The following is a 22814-nucleotide window of genomic DNA, read 5'->3' as shown; positions in this document are numbered from 1 at the left end:
TCCCCCTCTCTGATGAAGGGTCTAGGCCCGAAACGTCAGCTTTTGTGCTCCTGAGATGCTGCTTGGCCTGCTGTGTTCATCCAGCTTCACACTTTATTATCTTGGATTCTCCAGCATCTGAAGTTCCTATTATCACCCACACTTTGTTATCCCTGAATTACCATGACTGTTTATTAGATTTGTGGTAGTGTGAATCACAAGGAGCTCCAGGTCTTAGGCACCTTTCTGCTGTGTAAGGAACAACACCTCATTTTTCATTTGGGAACCCTGCAGCCCTCCAGATTCAATATTGAGTTCTAAAATTTTAGGGCCTAAACTCTCCCATGTCTGAGCCCCCAACCCCCTCATCGGGCCTTGTTGCCACATAGACTGCCACTACACACCCTCTGTTGTTCGTCACTAATAGTCCCCATTAACAGCTACTCACCCTCGCAGCCTGATCATTAGCAATTCCTTTGTCTGTCCAACTGTCTTTCTGTCTCTTTGGGCTCTATCTTATCATTTACTCCCTACCCCATCCATTGCCCTTTTTTCTGCATATAAACTGACATTTTCCCAACCGCCATCAGTTCTGAGGAAAGGTCATCGGACCTGAAATGTTAACTCTATTTTATCCTCCACAGATGCTGCCAGACCTGCTGAGCTATTCCAGCAATTTTGTTTTTGTTCCTGATTTACAGCATCCACAGTTCTTTTCGTTTTTATCTGCTAAAGTAGTTGGTGCGCTGTGTTGCTGTCTCTGGTATTTGGCAGCTTGGAATGTATCCTTTAGTACAGATCAGAACTGCTCACAAGATTCATAATCATTTGCTATCCACTTCACCATCTTATGAACAAAGGAGCTAATTTGCATTGAAACTCCTGAGGGATATGAGGAATGGGCTGAAGATCTACCAGATCCACCCCAGCAATATTATATGATGCCAAAGCTGAAAGTAGCCGATTATTCAGAAGTAATCTCTTGAAGTGTTCTTCTTGCTCTACTTTACCAACACTTCCTCCTTCCATTTGGCCCAGTCTTGGCTCCCACTGTATTAATGTTCCCTAACTGTATAACTTCCTGCATGTTCCTGATCTATCAATAGAATCCTGAAGATCGACAGGTGGACAAAAAGAAAATATATTACTTAAGTGCTCCAAGATACAATTCCTGATTTGAAATATGGCTCTGTGATAGCGCCCATCTACAAAAGGCTTTGTCAAGTTCTTTCAGTGTTCTTCATTCAGAGTTTATTCACAGGAAACATGTTGTGTGCAATCTTGTGTATCCCTGGCCATTGAAGACCGTCCTGCAGATGTATGACTCGTAGCTTTAGTCATTGCCATCTGGTTTAATGTTTTTAACATCGGCAGACTGAGAAACTGGTGCGGAACAGTTGTAGAGCCATCCTGAGAGTGGACCATGTTCATCTCTCCCTTGAGATCAAAGGTCATATCTGTCACAGACTGTGAAACCTTACTCTGGTGAGCTGCTTTCTCATTAACCTGATTCCCTTGTCTTGATTCCAGTAAACTAATGCTAACAGCATCCTCAAGCTAACTTTCTGCTCAGTCCTATCAGATAATTTGTCTGGAATTCTGCATGACACCTGATGATTCATAGATGCCCCTGCTGCTTCTGCTGTCCTCTATCCAACACTTATAATGCAGTTTCAAGAAAGGGGAAGGACAGTTTGCTTGGCATACTGGAGTGATACTCTTTTATAATGATTTTAATTGATGGCTGTACGCAGCCAAAGTGTATATTCCCTTTTAAAATGTGTTTGTTGTTTCCACATTCAATAGCAATGCATAGTATTGGACATCCCTTCCTCCCAACCAGTATGACAAGCTGTTAATGAAACTGCGAGCAATGCTTTTCTGATGAAGGGTCTAGGCCCAAAACATCAGCTTTTGTGCTCCTAAGATGGTGCTTGGCCTGCTGTGTCATCCAGCTCCACACTTTGTTATCTCGGATTCTCCAGCATCTGCAGTTCCCATTATTTCTGCTTACAGTTTAATCAGTTATGGATGTGGGATTGGGTTGGCGGAGGGGAGTTGGCATATTTGAGGCCTAAGTGACCATTATGTTTCAGGCATGATAAAAAGATTCTGTCTGTGTGTGTGTGTGTGAGAGAGAGAGAGAGAGAGTGGGTTCACCTCAATTCTTCCGAAAATCTTGAATCCATGGTCCCATTTCCACCTTGATCACTAGTGCAACAGTGATTTCCTATTTACTGAATCTGAACAATCCAGTATTTTGAAAATCTCTGTCAGAATCTCGTTAACCTTCATCTTTTAATGAAATAAATTCTCAATTTGTTGAGCTTCCTTTCATTATATAGTCTTTGATTTCTGGTATAATTCTAGTCAGTTTTTCATCAATCTCTTTCCAGTTGTTCTAATATCCTCCCTGCAATGGGAATAAGTAGCATTGCTGATTGTTGAACCCTGCATCATGTATACAAAATATTGTATTGGAAATTCCACAATGACTTGTATTTGTTAGAATGCCAGAATATGCTTCTTCCTCCACTGTACCTCATTTTTAACACATGTACAGCTAAAAACTGGATTGAGCTTACTATTTAGGGTTTTATATATAATTCTTGAAAAAAAATTGCTTTTGCCGCATTTAACATACACCCGTTGGAATCATACCACTAATTCATTAAGTGAGATCAGGAGCAGCTTTAAAGTGTAATTTAACTTGTATTTGCTAGGTGTCGACACATCAGCTCATTAATTGAAGTTATTCTATACATAACACAATTAGTATTATCATTAACACAAATAAAATCTTTGCAGATTTAATAGAAATTAATGGTTTTAATTCTAGATACAGAAGAGATCATACAATGTCTATACATCAACAGTGTTTTACTTGCTATGAGTATAATAGTGGCTGCTCTGTTTAAGACCATCAAGGTTAAATTTGAAGTCTGTCATTGTTAAGATTATCTTCACTGTACTGTGGCCATTGGATCTCGTTTTGTATAATGGAATTTTCTGATTCGAAAGTTCATTACGGCTTTCTTTTACTTCACAACTCATTCAATAATCTTTTTAATGCATTTTGATTTGAATGTGCAAAGTAAGACCTCTAATTACTTCAGTATCAAAGGAAGAGTCCCTCAATCAAGATAACCAAGTTCTGTATACAATCCTTTTCAAAGATATCATTTGCAGTTAGTTGTCACAGCTGGTTTCAAATGCATACATGAAATGAAATACACAGACTAAATCCACTTGGAAACAACCGATTACTTGGAACTTTGGTAAAAACAGGACAGATTTACATTGATTTCCACCTCCTAATATTTTTCTTGATATTCTCCTATCTGTTTCTTATTCCATCCCCTTAGCACACAGCTAATTACCTGACATTAGATGAGCACGTTGTACTTCTTGAAGCTTTCCCTTGTTACTTTTCAATAAATCTGTATGTTGTTTGGGGTATTTTCAATTTACCTAATTGGAAGAAAGCCAGTGGGACTGACTGCGAAACAAGTTAATGTTACTCTCATTGCTTTCAGTCGAGAGTAAAACTAGGCCGGCTGCAAAACTAATCTGCCAGTGTCCAAGTATTTGGGTAGGTTACAATTATTCCCCCTCGCTTCGTTGAAACGGGTTTCTCTGATGCTCTCAAGAGCCAGTGTTTATTAAAGCGATTTGTTTAAGCATCATTATGAAACTGGTCAACTGTGGCTCAAAGGAATGCTGAAAATTTTAATAAGTTTATTTGTGATTGAATAGTTGAGGTGGGCTGCTACCAGAGAAATTATATCTGCTTATCTAACTGTAAAGGATATTAGTCGTAAGGTATATTGAGCAACCATTCCAAATTAGGTTTTCAATGGACACAAGTCCATAGGAAAAGAAAACAAATGGTCTCCAATTCAGTAACAGCTGGCAGTAAATTCACAGCGTCAGCAAATGGCCACAGGAATGCTGGTTTTGGAAAAGGAAGGGCAGGTTTTCCATGCTTTGGACTGAAACATTACTTGGCACAATGTAACAAACTTTACCCTACAAATAACCGTGCTGTATCTGATTTAAGAGAGTTTTACACTAGTTGAGATGGAATGTGTTTGCTTGTCCAGCGCTGCCAACTCTTACTTTGACAATGTAGCTTAAAACATGACCCAGTTGTGTTTGGGAAGCTTTGAATTTGTCACATCCTGAATGATAATGGAGAATAGTAACATAGCTTTGAAGGTATTAATTTTAGAAGTATAACTTATTTTTTGCCAATTTGTTAGATTTATGTAATAAAATTTGTACTTTCCAACTGTAAAGCTTAATAAATAAAATGCCTTCTGCTGAAATTCTGATGTGAGAAAGCATTGGAGTAGACAAAAGTACTCCAAACAATAGGATGCTAATAAAGGTGTCTTTTTGTTCTATGCATGGAAAAGAGCTAATAGAATTGTCTTGGTAACCAACCTGCATGAAGATCAAATAACACTGCATTGATTCTTTTCGGCAGTAACCTAAAGCCAGATGTGAATGGGGCACATCCCTAAAATGACTGGGAATTGAATGTTATAAGTGAGCACTGGTTTGACTGCCAAGGAACTGTCTTCCATGGGGAATTATTCATTACCATAAGACGTAGGAGCAGGAGTAGACTGTATGCCTATTGTTTTATCATTCACTCTGATCATGCTTGTTCTTGAGCTTCAACTCCACTTTTCTGCCTACTTTCCATACCCTTTGGTTCATTGATGAATCCAAAATCAGCCTTAAATATATTTAACAATGGAGCTCCAACAGTTCCTTATGGTAAAGAATTTTGAAACTTTACTTGAGTGAAGAAATTTCTCTCTCTTTCAGGACGAGGGGATTGGTCCCTTATCCAGAGACTGCATCTTCATGTTCTATGTTCCCCTGCCAGCAGAAACAACCTCTCACTGACTTCCCTGAAAAGCCCCTGCAGAACCATGAGATTACCTCTCATTTATCTAATCTCTAGAGATAAAATGTTAAATATTACAGAGATCTCTCACTGCCATTAATTAGGTATAAACCAGGTGGGAATATAGAAGGTATGGTTAGCAAGTTTGTGGCTGACACCAAAATTGGTGACATAGCAGACAGTGAGGAATGTTTTCTAAGATTACAAATGGCTCCTGCTTAAATGGGTCAATGGGCTGAAAAACAGCAGTTGGAGTTCAATCTGGGTAAATGCAAACTATTTCATTCTGGTCCAACAAACAAGGCTGGGCTTGTATAATTAATGGTAAGGTCATGTGTAATGTTGTAGAACAGAGGGACCTAGGGGTGTGGGTACAGAATTCTTTGAAGTTTGCCACACATGTAGAGAGGGTGATTAAAAAAGGTGTTTGGCATGTTTGCCTTCATTGCTCAATCCTTTGAGTATAGGAGTTGGGAAGCCATGTTGAGGTTGTACAGGACGTTGGTGAGGCCTCTTCTGGAATACTGTGTCCAATTCTGGCTGCCCAGTTATAGGAAGGATATTATTAAGCTTGGTAGAGTTCAGAAGAGACTTACCAGGACATTGGGTTTAGAAGGTTTGCGTTATAAAGAAAGGCTGAATAGGCTGGGGCTTTTTTCACTGGAGCGTAAGAAGTTGAGAGGTGACGTTATAGAAGTTTATAAAATAATGAGGGGTGTAGAGTTAATTGTAGTCATCTTTTCCCTAAGATGGGGGATTTCAAGACTATGGGGCATGTTGTTAAGGGGAGAGGAGAGAGATTTAAAAAAGACATGAGGGACAAATTTTATGCAGGGTGGTTTCCATATGGAATGAACTTCCTGAGTGAGTGGTGGATGTAAGTTCAATCGCAATGTTCAAAGGACATTTGGATAAACTTATGAATAGGAAAGGCTTGGAAGGATGTGGGCCAGGAGCAGGCAGGTGGGACTCGTTTAATCTGAGATTATGTTTGGCATGGACTGGTTGGACCGAAGGGTCTGTTTCAATGTTGTGTGACTCTGTGACTCCATAGTTTATCCATTACGGGTGTTGAGTTCATTCTTTGTGGGAAGGATCTGGTAGAGAATGATTTCTCCCGGCTGCAGTGTTGGAAATTATTTGCCAATGATGAATGAGTTTTACAAGATACCTATCCACAAATTTCTTGAGTTAAAAACAGGACATTTGGGTGCTGTGGCTATCTGTCTGTAATTGGATACCTTGGGCATTCAGACACCAGTCAATGCTAGAAATAGTGTTAATCTTGGATCATAAGGTTATTGGTGGATATTCACTTGCCCATTGTTAATGGCATTAGGCACACTGCAGTACACAATATAAGAAACTGTGGGAAAGATGCCATTTTTGTCTTCTAGAACCACAGATGTTCATACAATCTTTAAAACAATACTGGATACTTTTGTTGGTTTGCTTCTTGGGACGTTTGTGGCAGGGTGTGGGTGCCAAACATGGTTACATCACTAATTGCTAAGTGTTGCAGTTATAACCAACCTAACATCAAGGGCCGAAGGGCCTGTACTGTGCTGTAATGTTCTATGTTCTATGTTTTAAAATATGAGTTGGCATGATGATACTGTATTCATTGGTAAAGAGTGTTTTAGTGTTGCTGAACAATATTTAGGAAATTGTTTAGGACTTTGAAGAAGCATGGAAGGTTTGAGTTATAAAGAAAGGCTGGATAGGCTGGGACTTTTTCACTGGAGTGTAGGAGGTTGAGAGGTGACCTGTTGAAGTTTATGAAATAATGAAGAGTGTAGATAAAGTTAATGACACTTGTCTTTTCCCTAGGATGGGTGCTTTCAAGACTTGGGGGCACATTTTTAAGATGACATAGATTTAAAAAAGATATGAGGGGTAAATTGTTTACCCAGAGTGTGGTTCCCATGTGGAATGAACTTTGAGGAAATGGTGGATGTGGGTACAATTACAATGTTTAAAAGACATTTGAATAAATACATGAATAGGAAAGGTTTGGGGGGCAATGAGCCAGGAACAGGCAGTAGTTTGGAATTATGTTCAGCGTAGACTGGTTGGACTGAAGGACCTTCTCCATGTTATAAGATTCTATGATGCTACGTCACGTGGTTTTGAGTTCAGTTACTTTGAATCTAGTGCTAGATTATTCTGGGGCATTAAATGTCAAAGATATATCAAAAGGCAGAGTGAACAGAATTGGTTACTAAACATCACAAATTATTTCACACCCAATTTATTTGGGCTATATCAGTCTGTTTGAACACTAATGAAAAGAAAACATAATAAAGTATGTGCTTGCTTGATTACATAACTTTGTATATGAATAATCGAAAACATTATGTAGTGATTCATCTTGGTTGGCGATGTACTCCTTGATCAACAGCATTTTGTGGTGGCAGCGATATAATTCACTCCATGTATTTAATTAATCAACTACAGAAATTGGTAGAGCAGAACAATTAACTAAATTAGTATTTACTTTTATGTCTTGCAAGGCACTAGTATCTTGAGTGTCATTAAACATAAAAGATTATACACCAGTGGGCAGGGAAAACCCACAAGACATGAAGTATAGGACTAATTTTTCTGTCCTTTTTCATGAAAGTGCATAAGATATTAAGGTTAGCATGATCACTGTGGTGATTTAGTGTATTTTCTTTTACATCATTTACTCCTGGCTCCAAACTCTAAATATTTTAATGTTTGTTCGGAGCCAGGATGAAATGTTTGGTTGTTTTTTAATGAAAAGGATGCCATTGCTAAGAAGTGAAACATGCTCAAGCTGAACACAGCAATTTCAGAAGTACTTCAAAGATTTTTGCACTCTTCAACAATGTATGTTATCCCAACCTTAATATTGTCTGATGTTATCATGAATTTGCCACACCTAATATTTCTGCAACTTCAGAATGAAATTGTAAGTTATTTACTCATTTGCATTGAATTTGCACTATGAAATGAAGACTGAAAGTTAACAACCAAATCTGGTCTAAATCTTGTACCAGAAATAACAAGTTATAGAGCTGGATGAACACAGCAGGCCAAGCAGCATCAGAAGACCAGGAAGGCTGAAATTTCAGGCCTAGACCCTTCTTCAGAATCCATTTTCTGAAGAAGGGTCTAGGCCTGAAACGTCAGCCTTCCTGCTCCTCTGAAGCTGCTTGGCCCGCTGTGTTCATCCAGCTCTACACCTTGTTATCTCAGATTCTCCAGCATCTGCAGTTCCCACTATCTCTGATAAATTTTATACCGGACAGGTTGACTGTGATTGATCAAGGTGTGGCCCTGAGAAATTAAGCAGGAATTGACTGTCACCTATTCACTTATGATGTCCCAGTAAATTGGTTCCCTAATAACTAGTTTGATCCTTGCTAGATTATTAACATTATTAATGCAGGGTGTTGGCAAATCTAAAGTCACGTTTGATAGTGAGGGTAATTTCAGTGGCATTATTTATTCAGCAAGGAGATACACTGAGAGGTTCCAATATGAGTTAGTAGAAGCAGTAGGAACTTCTTGAAATTGTCAAAATAAACTAATGTTAAATAGGCTGTTGCAGCTGACTCAAAAAAGTACACTTCCACTCAAACCCATTCGGACATGACATGAATCTAATTTCCAGAAATAGGAATGGCTGGAGAAGATGTGTGGTTTTGTCGAAGTATCTCAAATTACTTCACTGACTGAGATTGCATTAATTATCTTTACTATAGCTGAAGTAAATTATTTCTGATAGCCAAGTATTGACACTTGAAATGCTTATCCTTTATTGTTATAGGAAACAAATCAATGCTGGTCTTCTTGCCCTCCAATCTGTGATTCCAGCAGGTGATACTTATATGCATCTGGGTATACTTGAGGTAAGTTAATATTTTTATTTATTTGATAGTCTTCAGAATTTCAAAATTCTATTTCAATGAAATGTGACATGCACTAAATAGTCTATTGAAAACAAATCAAATGAGATATTAGTCAGTTAGAACTTTGGTTTGCTTAAAGAAGTCAGACTTTGTCAAAGCTTCTTGTCTTGCACTCATCAGGACAATTTGTAAGAATACCATGTTAAAGGGAAAACAATGTATGAAAAGAGAGTGCTTGTTGTTTGGCAAGTGGTCTTTAATTGGCAGAATGGAGAATGCACCTTGAAATGATGACTGCATGTTAACAACCAAGCCTTGTGTAAATTTTACACCAGGCAAGTTGACCGTGATTGATCAAGGCCCTGAGAAATTAAGCAGAAAGTGACTGTTACCTGTTAACTTATGATGTCCCAGTAAATTGGTTCCCTATTAACTAGGTTGGTCCTTGTTGGATTATTAACGTTAGGTTTATCAACTCAACACACTAAAAATCACACTTGGTTGTGAGTGTAGTTTCAGTGGCATTATTTACTCAGCAAGGAGATACACTCAGAGGTTCCAAACTTCCAAACAGAGGTCAAGCTGAATCAGTAAACTGTCCACTAACCATGGATCAGCATGCCTTTCAGCGGAGGTGCTTGTTGTGTATTTTGCTGCTGCAGTGTAGGGGAAAATACAGTGTAATTTAATTTAAAGAGTTCACACAAAGTTCTTGGAGCCAGGAGGAAATGGTCTTGACTTTTACAAGCCGTTCTTTGCAGTTTGAAGGCCTTTTATCCCAGAGTGTGAGATAGAGATAAAGTCACAACACTCGTGAATTATACAATCTGTGCTGCTGGAAAGTGCAAGGTTGATGGATTACATTTTTTATCTGACAAAGTAAATAACTTTATATTGTATAATATGCTTCATAGCCTCAAAATGCTTTGCAGCCAATGCAGTACTTTTGAAATTGCCATAATGTTGATAATGTGGTAGTCAGTTTGCAAGCCACACAATGCTACATTCTTCTTTGTCATAATCAGTTATGAATCATGTTGGTTTCTGGATTACTATTGGCCACGACTCCAGGCAGAAAATAGTGCCGTGGAATCGCTTACAGTCACGTGAGAGAACACGTAACGTTTGGTTTTAACATCTCATCTGAAAGGTGTCACCACTGACACACCCAGTGCTGCACAAAATATCAGCTGAGCTCATGTGCTCACATCCGCCATCTTTTGACTCAGTCAGTTTTGCTACTTCTAAGCTAAGGCTGGAGACATGAAGAACAAAAGGTCGTCATAGACTCATTTAGTTATAGAGCCATACAGCACGGTAGAAGACACTTTGATCTAACTCGTCCATGCTGACCAGGTTTCCTAAACTAAATTAGTCCCACTTGCCTGCGTTTGGCCCACATTGGTCTAAACCTTTCCTATTCATATACCTGTCCAAATGTCTTTTAAATGTTATAATTGTATCTGTATCCACCACTACTTCTGGCAGTTCATTCCACACACGAACCACCCTCTGCGTGAAAAAGTTCCCCTCCGGTCCCTTTTATATCTTTCTCTTCTCACCTTAAAGATATGCCCTCTGGGTTTGAACTTGCCCATCCTTGGGAAAAGACCTATGCTGAACACCTTATCTATAACCCTCATGATTTTATAAACCTGTATAAAGGCCACCCCTCAATCTTCTATGCTTCAATGAAGAGAGTCTCAACTACCCAGCCTCTCGCAATAACTCAAACTCTTTTAGAGACGTCTCATCAAAAAGATGCTTGTGTAAAGACAGCACCATTGTCAGTTAACCCAACCTCTTTAGCTTGATCAGCTTTTCACAGTTAGCACGGTTTGCCTCACTTATCAGAATCCAGCTCATGGGACTCAGTTTGGGATTGACTAAAACACCTGAGTCGAGGGGGCGCAAAAGTGACTACTTTGATATCAAAGATAATGGGAACTGCAGATGCTGGAGAATCCAAGATAACAAAGTGTGAAGCTGGGTGAACACAGCAGGCCAAGCAGCATCTCAGGAGCACAAAAGCTGACGTTTCGGGCCTAGACCCTTCATCAGAGAGGGGGATGGGGTGAGGGTTCTGGAATAAATAGGGAGAGAGGGGGAGGCGGACCGAAGATGGAGAGAAAAGAAGATGGGTAGAGAGGATAGTAGTGGTGGGGAGGTAGGGAGGGGATAGGTCAGTCCAGGGAAGACAGACAGGTTGAGGAGGTGGGATGAGGTTAGTAGGTAGGAAATGGAGGTGCGGCTTGGGGTGGGAGGAAGGGATGGGTGAGAGGAAGAACAGATTAGGGAGGCAGAGACAGGCTGGGCTGGTTTTGGGATGCAGTGGGGGGAGGGGACAAACTGGGCTGGTTTTGGGATGTGGTGGGGGAAGGGGAGATTTTGAAGCTTGTGAAGTCCACATTGATACCATTGGGCTGCAGGGTTCCCAAGCGGAATATGAGTTGCTGTTCCTGCAACCTTCGGGTGGCATCATTGTGGCACTGCAGGAGGCCCACGATGGACATGTCATCTAAAGAATGGGAGGGGGAGTAGAAATGGTTCGTGACTGGGAGGTGCAGTTGTTTATTGCGAACTGAGCGGAGCTGTTCTGCAACGCGGTCCCCAGGCCTCCGCTTGGTTTCCCCAATGTAGAGGAAGCCACACTGGGTACAATGGATGCAGTATACCAAATTGGAAGATGTGCAGGTGAACCTCTGCTTAATATGGAAAGTCATCTTGGGGCCTGGGATAGGTGTGAGGGAGGAGGTGTGGGGGCAAGTGTAGCACTTCCTGCGGTTGCAGGGGAAGGTGCCGGGTGTGGTGGGGTTGGAGGGCAGTGTGGAGCGAACAAGGGAGTCACAGAGAGAGTGGTCTCTCCGGAAAGCATACAAGGGTAGGGATGGAAAAATGTCTTGGGTGGTGGGGTCGGATTTTAGATGGCGGAAGTGTCGGAGGATGATGCGTTGTATCCGGAGGTTGGTGGGGTGGTGTGTGAGAATGAGGGGGATCCTCTTTGGGCGGTTGTGGCGGGGGCGGGGTGTGAGGGATGTGTTGCGGGAAATGCGGGTGACGCGGTCAAGGGCGTTCTCGACCACTGTGGGGGGAAAGTTGCGGTCCTTGAAGAACTTGGACATCTGGGATGTGCGGGAGTGGAATGCCTCATCCTGGAAGCAGATGCGGCAGAGGTGGAGGAATTGGGAATAGGGGAAGGGAGGAGCTCAAACAGTTCATCCACTCCACCAACATCTTCCACTCCAACCTTAAGTTCACCTGGGCTATCTCCAACACATCCCTCACCTTCCTGGACCTCTCAGTCTCCATCTCAGGCAACCAGCTTTTAACTGATGTCCATTTCAAGCCCACCGACTCCCACAGCAACCTAGAATACACCTCCTCCCACCCACCCTCCTGCAAAAATTCCATCCCCAACATCAGGAAGTGCTACACTTGCCCCCACACCACCTCCCTCACCCCTATCCCAGGCCCCAAGTTCACCTGCACATCTTCCAATGTGGTATACTGTATCCTTTGTACCTGGTGTGGCATCCTCTACATTGGGGAAACCGAGCGGAGGCTTGGGGACCACTTTACAGAACACCTCCGCTGGGTTCGCAATAAACAATTGCACCTCCCAGTCGCAAACCATTTCAACTCCCCCTCCCATTCTTTAGATGACATGTCCATCATGGGCCTCCTGCAGTGCCACAATGATGCCACCCGAAGGTTGCAGGAAGAGCAACTCATATTCTGCTTGGGAACCCTGCAGCCCAATGGTATCAATGTGGACTTCACCAGCTTCAAAATCTCCCCTTCCCCCACCGCATCCCAAAACCAGCCCAGTTCGTCCCCTCCCCCCACTGCCTCACTCAACCAGCCCAGCCTGTCTCTGCCTCCCTAACCTGTTCTTCCTCTCACCCATCCCTTCCTCCCACCCCAAGCCGCACCTCCATTTCCTACCTACTAACCTCATCCCACCTCCTCAACCTGTCCGTATTCCCTGGACTGACGTATCTCCTCCCTACCTCCCCACCTATACTCTCCTCTCCACCCATCTTCGGTCCGCCTCCTCCTCTCTCCCTATTTATTCCAGAACCCTCTCCCCATCCCCCTCTCTGATGAAGGGTCTAGGCCCGAAACGTCAGCTTTTGTGCTCCTGAGATGCTGCTTGGCCTGCTGTGTTCATCCAGCCTCACACTTTATTAACTTTGACATCAAGCTAGCTTTTGATTGAGTCTTGCATCAAGAGTCCCTAGCAAAACTGAAGTCAATGGGAATTAGGAAAAACCCAGTAGGACCATTCAAACCTAATAGACAGAAAGATGATGTAGTTATGATTGTTGCTGGCCATTAATTTTATCTCAGGAAGTCACAGCAAGAGTTCCTGATGGTAGGCCCACCTTCATCAGCTGCTCATCAATTCCCTCCACCATATGGTCAGAAGGGGGGAATTTTTGCCCTTTGTAACTCCTCCAGCATTGAAGCAGGCCATGCTCACATTCAGCGAGTCCTGGGAAGCATTCAGGCTCGGTAACAGACATTTATAACTCAGAATTACCAGGCAATGAACATCTCCAGCAGGAAAGAGCATAACCACAACTCTTTGACATTCAGTGACATTCCCCTCAGTGGATACGCCATCATCAACATCTGTGGGGTACCAGAAACCGAACTGAACATGCCATATGAATGTTGTAGCTACGTGAGCAGTGGGAACTCTGCCTCAGGCAACCTATCTTCTGACTCACCAAAATCTCTCCACCAGCCATAATTCAGGATACTGATGGCATGCTCTCCACATGCCAGGATGACTGTGGCCCCGACAACTCTCAAGGTGTTCAACACATTCAGGGGAAAGTTGTTTCCTTTGTCAGCAATGCATATATAATCTTAAATATTCAATCTCGTCACCACTGGCATGCCGTGAACATTGCATGCATTATCTACACAATATGCTGCATCAATTCATTCTTCAACAGCTCTTTCCAAATCTAATCTGTCTACCAGATAGAAAGCTGTCAGATCATACAATCTTTAGAGCCCATCAAATCTACACTAACCCTCCAAAAACCCTCCTACATTTCCCATGACCAATCCATCTAACCTGCATCTGTTTGTACTGTGGGAGGAAACTGGAGCACCCAGAGGAAACCCAAGCAGGTACAGAGAGAATGTGCAAACACCACACAGTCACCCAAGGATGGAATTGAACCCAGGTCCCAGGTGCTATGAGGTGGCAGTGCTGGGCTGCCATAGCACAGGGTGAACAGGCTCTAACTCCCACAGACGGAGGAATGTATAAGTTACTATCTATGCACATCTTGACAGGCATGAGCATGTTTGTAAGAAGGAATGCCTTTCACAGACATAAGTTTTAAATCAGTGAGAAAATCAAGAGTTCTGGGAAAAGGCAGGAAAGTGGAAATGAGGATTATCCATTTATCTATGTGTTAAGATTTTAATGATACCAAGTTAATACTTCCTCCCTCTCAATTGTAACTTGTTCAAGTGCTCTATTCCTCTTCCCTGATCTCTATCTCTGCACCCACTTTCTCTATAATGAATGCAGATGCAACATTCTCATTTAAAACCTCACTTGTGTATTCTGCCTCCACACCGATGGCCATTTCGGGCCCCAGTGAGCTCTGTTCTTTCCCTGCTTATCCTCTTACTTTCATATACTTGTAAAAAACCTTTGGATTTTCCTTTATTTCTCACTGATGTTCTATTGTGCCACTTGTTTGCTCTCCTAATTTTAGAAGTAAGCCCTTGCACTTGCTATACTCTCAGACTTCTACTATTTTGAGCCCCTTGTACCTCCCTTAAACTTTCCTTTATATTGCTGTCTAATCTTGTACATCTCTTCACTTGCAGGGTTCTCTAAACTCGTTGGTCCCACACTTCACCCCTTTATGAGAACATATTAACCTCGCATTTTCACTATTTTCTTTTAGAATCATTCCCACTGGTCTGATGTAGCTTTTCCCACAAGTATCTGTTCTCATTTAGCTTTGGTCAGATCCTGCCTTATCGACCTTCCCCCAACTCAGAACTTTTATGTCTGGTTCATCTTGTTCTTTTCCATGACTATCCTTAAATCTTACTGAGTTATAGTTACTATCACTGAAATGCTCCCCCATTGACATTTCTGCCACTTGCCCAGATTTGTTCCCTAAATCTAGGTGCAGCACTGTCTTGTCAGCATTTTGTCATAGAATCATAGAATCCCTACAGTGTGGAAACAGGTCATTCGGCCCAACAAATACACACTGCCACTCCGAAGAGCATCCCACCCAGACCCATTCTCCTAATTTCCCCTTGTCTAACCCACCTAACCTAAACATCCCTCAACACTATAGGCAATTTAGCCTGGCCAATCCACCGAGCCTGCACATCTTTGGACTGTGAGAGGAAACCCATTCAGACACAGGGAGAATGTGCAAACTCCACACAGACAGTCACCCGAGGGTGGAATTGAACCTGGGTCCCTGGCGATGTGAGGCAACAGTGCTAACCACTGGGCCACTGTACCACCAAAATGTGCTTGTTTAGAAAGTTCACAGGGAAACATTTAAAAATTCTGCCATGCTAAGTCTTTCACATTTTGTCTTTCCAAGTTAATATTAGGGAAGTTGAAATGCGCTACAATTATTACCCTATTATTTTTATGCTTCTCTAACGTTTGCTTGCATATCTACATATTTCTCTCTCTGACTGTTTGGGGATCTATAGTTCACTCCCAGTAATATGATTGCCCCTCTTTTATTTTTAAGTTCTACCCAGATGGTCTCATTTGAGGCACCTTCTGAGATGCCATTGCTTCTTACAGCAGTACATGGCTCCTTGATCAATATTACAACACCACCTCCCCTTGTATTATTGTTCTGTCATCATTTTGCTTCAGGTCCCACCTTCCCCAGAAATGAAACCAGCCATCCAGGAATCTAAAGTCTGTTCCTTCAGCTCTTTGCCACAGATTCATCCATCTCTCTGCCTATTGCCATACTATCTCGTACGTAGCACTGCGAATAATCCAGTGATCGCAACCATTGAATGTGCTTTTTAATCTTTTACTTGGCTCTCTGATTTTGTCACAGAAACTCATCCATCTTAAGCTACACAGTGACCACATCTAAAACACATATCCACGTAACTCTGAGAATTTTGGATGTACTGCTGTGCCCACAGTGGGCATCAAGCTCGGAAATCCAGTGCTCAAGGTTGCCAAATTGTGGCCACTTCCAGCAGATGTGGTTATCCAGACTACCAGGAGCATCTGACATTTCCCACATACTGTACACTGTGTGACATATGGGTCTGAAGTCCCCTGCCATACCTTTACTTAAAATATTCTGACCCTGAAGCCATTTTTTTTGTTATACAGTACACTTCCCCGCTAAATCGCTCATGATCCTGACTTTGGAATATACGACTGTTTCTTTGCTATCAATGGGTAAAAATCCAGGAAATCTCTCCCTAATGGCATTCTGGGTCTACCTTCACAAAATGGACTGCAGTGATTCAAGAAAGCTGCATTTGGGATGTTCAGTAGATGCTGACCTAGCCAACAATATCCACAACCTCTACATAAATTAAAAAAAGAGCATACCATAAATTCACTGTCATATAGCAGACAAATTATAGCCCAATATTTTAATTGCTTTATTTTATTCTTTCTTGCTATTTACAAATGTCAGTGCTGTTTTATTGTATTTTTGACAATTTTTAGTACCAAAAAATCACGACAACTACTAATTGAAAGATAAGCTATTGATAATCCAGGCTTTCCTCACTCTCCAGTAGCTTTTTTTTTCTGGTAACTTGCTGGAAATGAATGTACATTTACAATGGCATAAGGATCTTGTCTTGCTGTGGTGCTCCATTCGTCTGCATGGCTTGGTGATGTTGGTGAGATTTGCTCATGAGGAATAGCTATTCATGAAATTTATTTTGCGGTTCTGGATCCAGATCCCAGAAGAATAGGTGTGAAGAGAAAATTTGACCATGGAGAATGCAGAGGAGAATAGACAGGGCTGAAAGATGAGGCCTGTAAACTATATGCTCTAAATTACGCATATATAATTAACATGTACTCAAGCCAGTTTACTTGTTTGTTATCCCTTAAAATACCATGCGTAATTTCTTTCTTAAATGAATGAACCTGAGGAATATAACTGTGTCAGTATAGATACAGTTTCTTGGTCAATTGCTTGTGACCAAATTTACAGCTTTTACAGTATGCCATGCATTTGTAGAATGTGATTTCATGTTTTCTCATTTCGCACTAACTTTGTGAAACTTTGCGGAGGTGCAGAATGGAGACTAACACTTGCAAGTGTAATAAAACACTGGAAGACGAACTGTGCTTGATACTGTCCTAACAGCTGATTTCAATGTGGTATTGGTAGAATTATGCAAGTAACACACAAGGTCATTGTTTGGTCAGGAAAGGTTCATAATAAGATTCGAGAAAGAAGAGTTGGAGAAAATACAGTTTGATAAAGTAAAAGCTTTCTCTTTTATCCTCTAAAACAGCATGTTCAATTTTTTAAAGTTCTTTGGACAAATTTATCACTCCTTAAGTAATAAGTATCCAGTCATTTATTTAAACATTAAGCCTAACCAATGTATAAAATTTCTATTTGTCAGGCTTCTAAACAAATAACAACAGAGCAACAGAAAGGGTTGAAGACTGCAAGTGCAATTATTGTTCTGACTGATGGTGAATTAGTAGAGAATGTGCTGCCCTACACAATTAGGCAGGTAAGTACAACATTTCAAAATTAATACTGAATGATCTACAAGTTTTATCTTTGACTGAAGCTAATCTATTTTGAATTTCATTATAGGCTGATGACGCAAGAAAGCTGGGGGCAATTATTTATTGTGTTGGTGTGAAGGACTTTAAAGAAACTCAGGTAGGCCTATATAATATAGTTCCATTGGTTGGTATTCAGGCAGCGTCTAATGATTGATTCAATACACTTTATCATGAGTTTGGGCCCAGAAACTTCATCAAAGTGATTTAATTCACTGAGCGTAGTGTTGCAGAAAGCCTAATGTTTATTTGCAGTCAGTACGGGTGAGAATCAGGCACTTTAGGTGAGATAATCTCTTTCTTTGATTTTGAGCAGCAGGTGGCAAGAAGGGGCAATGGTTAGGCAAGTTGGCCTGGGAAATAAAGTTACTCCATTCACACAACCAATACAATCAAGAACTGTATGTGAAACTCCATGAGTGACCACCTTGATTTGACAGAAATTGTACTTCAGAAAGGAGATTTAAAGAACTTTTGCGGGGGTTGGGGGTCAGGGTATTGCAGACGAGACAATTATTTATTATTGATGCCCAGATGGTCAGAATCTGGTGATGAAACTTCTTGCAAACTGGAAGTGAGAGCATTGGTTTTAGGAAAGAAGTAGTCCAGAGTTTTGATCAATTGACATTAAAAGATGAGCATTAAATGTCCAGGTCAGAGTTGTGAAGGACCTGGAAGACAATATGGAGACGTCCTTGATAAGCCATCCGCTCTTGTTTAGAAAACAACCATAGCGTCGGGATGTGTGATTCTCAGAATTTATACAGAGCAGGTTCCCTCCGCACCAGCTGCGGAAGCTGGGGCTGTACTTAGATCTAGTGGGAGGGAGAGGAATAAGGAAACCAAATGAGGGCACAAAGGTGACATGGGTAATACAAATTTGCAGATAACCTTTCATGATTACAATTATATCTTTATTTGCACTGTTTAAATGTCAGCTGTCATATAATTCACACTGTCAGGCCCGGTTAAGTCACAATCACGTGCAACATCCTAAGGATGAGAAAAGTTGCAGTAGTCAAGCATTGCTCATCTCAGACAAGTAACTGACTCCTAAACAGCAGGTAGCATTAGTCATCCCGGATTCTTGTACTTTAAGGCTGAGGGCTTTAGCCAAGGTTTTGCACATTAACGTGGACAACACTGAAGCTGTAAACGATGTTGAGGGATTTTGGTGGGACCTGGCTTGTGTGCATCCTTTGGAGTGAGAGCACAGAATTAGTGATGATTCTACACCTCTCTGCATGGAAAGGTGCATTTTATGCATGAGCCTTTCAAGGGAATGCTCTGCTTTCAAGGTTGGGAGATATATAATTGGCAGCTCATAAGCCCACTTTATCTCAAGTGCAAAGAAAAACTGCTCTTGCAGACTGTACACAAGCTGAGAGGATGATCAAGCATTTCAGTGCAACTTGGCAGTCTATGCACTCTCTGAAACATTGAAAGGTTACCAAATGAAGGGTCAAAAGGAAATTCATCAGGAATGAAGGATTTCACAACACAGCAGTTGGATGCAGTATCCTAATGAGTGCCTAAACTTAGCACTGTACAATGTTAGTACACTTTCAGTGACAGTTGCTGTTTCACTCAGTCAACAGGGCATGTATGTAAATACTTTAAAGTAGGATCACCTGAAGATATCAAATGTACAATCATATAGATAGTGCAACATTTATTCAGCCACTGAAAATGTAAAAGTAACATGGGACACAGTTCCTTTGTAGTAAGCAGCAGCTGTCTATCGTATCACCAAAAGAATTTTAAACAATTAAACAAAGTCCAAACCAGCTACTGGAAGTTGCTATTCCTCTTGGACATGCTGATAAAGTAACAGTTGCCAGCTCCATCTTTATATTGTCTTTACAGTAGTACTAAGGCCACCTTGACTCCACTGCTGGGATTCTCTGTGAGAGGCCTGTGAGCAGATATTCTGCAGGGAATGTCAGAAAGAAAACAAAAGCTTAATTGAAGGAACTTCTGAGGCCTCACATTCATAACAATGAAGCCTGTCTCATGTTATATCCTCGCACAGCGTGCCATGAAGAATTCCACAGAGTTCCCACCATTGTCACGCCATCATAAGGCTTTCTAAGAAATGAGACTTTATCCAAATGTGAATTGCACAACCAGCCAAAGTTTCCATGATAAATTTGGAATAGAGTTCTGCCAGTAAACTATCATAATAGTTAGTTTCCCAGCACTCCAAAGAGAAGGCTCCCTCCCAGATTGCAGACCTTGTCCTTGCAAACAGATGGTTCAATGTGTATTTCTGACATTTGAGAAGCATTGCTTCCAATGCTTGCTATGGAATGTGTTGTGAAGTGGGAATTCAGATTCTGCTTAATCTCACTGCAGCTTGAAGCTCAAATGACAGGGAAACAATTAGTGCACACAGTGTTTCAGAGATAGCAGGAAATGCAGATGAGATGTCAAGGTGCAGAGCTGGATGAACACAGCAGGCCAGTGCTGCTTGTGTACTCAGCTCGTGATTGTTTGAGGCCTGAATGTTTAATTGCATTCTTGACAAAGAACGGCCTGCCAGTGAAGTGCAGATTGAAGCCAGAGGCCAGCATTATTGAATTATTGGAGGCGTGGTTACTGTAATTACTCCTAGGAAGGTCTCTAATTCCAAACATTTTACTCTGTTTCCGAAGGAAAGAGAGGTAACTTACACTAACCATTTTGGGTATGGTGGCAACCATGTTGTGTTATTATTGTGAAGTTAATGTTAGATCCAACATAAAAATGTTTTGCAGTTCCCATTATCTCTAAAAATGTTTTGACTTGGTTTCAGTGTAAGTGGCTTCCAAGCTTTGCTGGATGAACCTCCCCCATCCTTCATATTCCCATTTCCTTTGTAGTCCTTGTGACGCTATGACTTTTTAATGTCCATGTTACTGATAAGCCCCTTTACATAACTGGTAAAGTTCCCACTTTACCCCAGAGAGCTTTGAAAATTCTCACAGCCTGTTAGCCCAACGATTTTTTCACATAGAGGCCATTGCCACTGTGACCTGTTTGCTTGCTGTCATCTGGACCCTGCAGCCCTTTCCTATTCAATATAGGATCCCAGCCTACTGTATAATTTCCCCTTATCAGGATCACCACTGCCTCAGGACCCAGCACACTCAATGCCATCTCCAGGCTTGAGTTGCATGCTTTTCCCTAGACTGTGTGGATTTCTGCCTGACAAGCCCCTTGAATATTGTTGACGAAAGTCCCCATGACTGACCACCCAGACTGACTGGTAGTGAAGCTACAGTTGCCAATGGCTCACTGTCAAGACTTGTATCTGCAGAACACCTTGACTGACCAACCATTAATCTCCTGATTTTTGCACTTGATTCATAGGACTGACTGTGGCTCAACCCCTGGACTGGAATAATTCTAGTATTCTGACTGCCTGTGGCAGTACCTATTTCCTGACTGTAGTCTTGCTTCATCCCACTAAGGATTGCTACACTTTGACTTTCACACATGGCCATTTGTTTGAAGCACATTCAATTAGTTTGCTATGTAACTTTATATATAGGTAATGAAACTTGCTGCAAGTCTGATGTTGTAACACGGCGTCCACCCCTGTCTCACTGATAGATTGATAGTTCAGTGCTCCTCACCCCCACATGATGCCTGCCTCTATATCTGAGGCTCACAGTCTGAAATGGAGCACAAATGGCTCTGTGCTTTAAGAAAGCAACGTGAACCATACAGGGATTAGCAGCTCATAACTCAGTGCTGAATTCAGTGAGTGGCTGCTAGGGAAATATAAAGTAGACAGACACTAACAACCTCCCAAGTGAGTGAATGTGCAAGAAGAAAGCAAGCTAAGAGCCATTACTTGCATATGCCCATCTGAGCAAAAATGATTCAGTTCGAGATGTAAAAAAATGTATGAATGCCCCTACATTCAAAGTGACGTGTTAGGTGCATGCAATTCATAGACGTCCCTGAGCTCTAAAGTAAAGCCCTGAAGGACTAAAGTGGTGTCTGAAGTTTTCTAAGAGTAAGCAGAATGGTGCAGTGAGACTGGCGGTTTGTCAAAGCTGACTTACGTGAATGAAGGGTCTAGGAGGGTGGTGACCATGTTGTTTTGAAGAAACAGGGGGATGATGACTGGGACAGGCATTCAGTGAACTTCAGCTTTCAGGTACTGGCTCTCATTTTCATGTCAGGAATTTGCACCATCTAATTTCTCAGTGAAGTAGTGTAGAGTTGTAACTACCATAGAAATAAGGTGAGTTGGGGTTGTAGGACCTGGAAATAGGTTAGTTTCTGCTTGCTGGTGAGATTCTGAAGTAAGCATGTATGACCTGAGGGGAAAATTGGGAAAATTATTCTTCATGTTGAAAACCTGCCTCTTTTTCATTCTTATTGCATTTTCGCACCTTCTTTTCACACCACTCACTCCACAAGGAGGGGAAAATATCACCCTCTAGTTTTATATTGCTTGGTGTAAATATTCAAATGATAACCCCATGCTGGCCATGGAATTGGGCAGTTTACACTGTGAGTTAGATGGAAAATGTAATCGAAATATGGGTGAATTTTTTTTTGTATATCTAGTTGTAAGAATTTTCAACACTTAGCACTGTGTAAGAGGTGGCAATTAGCTCAGTGAGTTGGATAGCTAGTTTGTGGTGCAGAAAAGTACCAGTATCATAGGGTTTGATCCTTGTTATATGTAAACAAGACTTGGCACCTAATTTCTTGCCCTGTCCAGCCGTAGAAAATCGTAGATTCAGCCATGGTTTGGCAACCCTTGAATAATTGAGGATACTGCATGGAAAAGAAGAAGAAATTGGTAGAAATTGAATACATAATGAGGAGTCATAGACTGCAGTGCTAGATATAACTCACTCATAAGCTGCCAGTCATGTGTTATCAGGTTATGCCCCTTTTTAAAGGACAATGTTACATGTCGCTGCATCGCATGCTCCTTGGCTTTAAATATTCAATTAAAAGTAGAATGTGAAAGGGCATAGAACCTAATTTCATTTTAAAGAGTGAAGCACCTTGCCTCTTACTGATGAAATTTCACAGGGGAATGAACAATTTTTAACAATACGTATGTCTTTAGCAAATAATATTATGACGTTGCCCAGCTGAAATTTTTGGAAACAGAAAATATGCATTGCAAGTCATGCACATTGGATGATGCATGGAAAATCTTGGTCAAAGTAAGGACATGATACAAACTGAAGGGTTGGTTCAGTTTAAATTTAGCTTCCAAATGCAT

General features: G+C 41.4%; 1 protein-coding gene across 1 annotated transcript in view; it reads left to right on the top strand.

The window, feature by feature from the left end:
- The window catches only part of antxr2a (ANTXR cell adhesion molecule 2a), a 221671-nt gene that overhangs the window by 9527 nt on the left and 189330 nt on the right, over positions 1-22814 (top strand). The window contains exons 4-6 of the mRNA XM_048540764.2: positions 8694-8775; positions 17410-17523; positions 17610-17678. Coding sequence (XP_048396721.1) covers positions 8694-8775; positions 17410-17523; positions 17610-17678 — 265 coding nt within the window. The remainder of the gene's footprint in view (positions 1-8693; positions 8776-17409; positions 17524-17609; positions 17679-22814) is intronic.

This window comes from Stegostoma tigrinum, chromosome 1 (genome assembly GCF_030684315.1).
Source record: "Stegostoma tigrinum isolate sSteTig4 chromosome 1, sSteTig4.hap1, whole genome shotgun sequence".
NCBI classification, from domain to species: Eukaryota; Metazoa; Chordata; class Chondrichthyes; order Orectolobiformes; family Stegostomatidae; genus Stegostoma; species Stegostoma tigrinum.
This window is presented reverse-complemented; position numbering and strand designations above follow the sequence as displayed.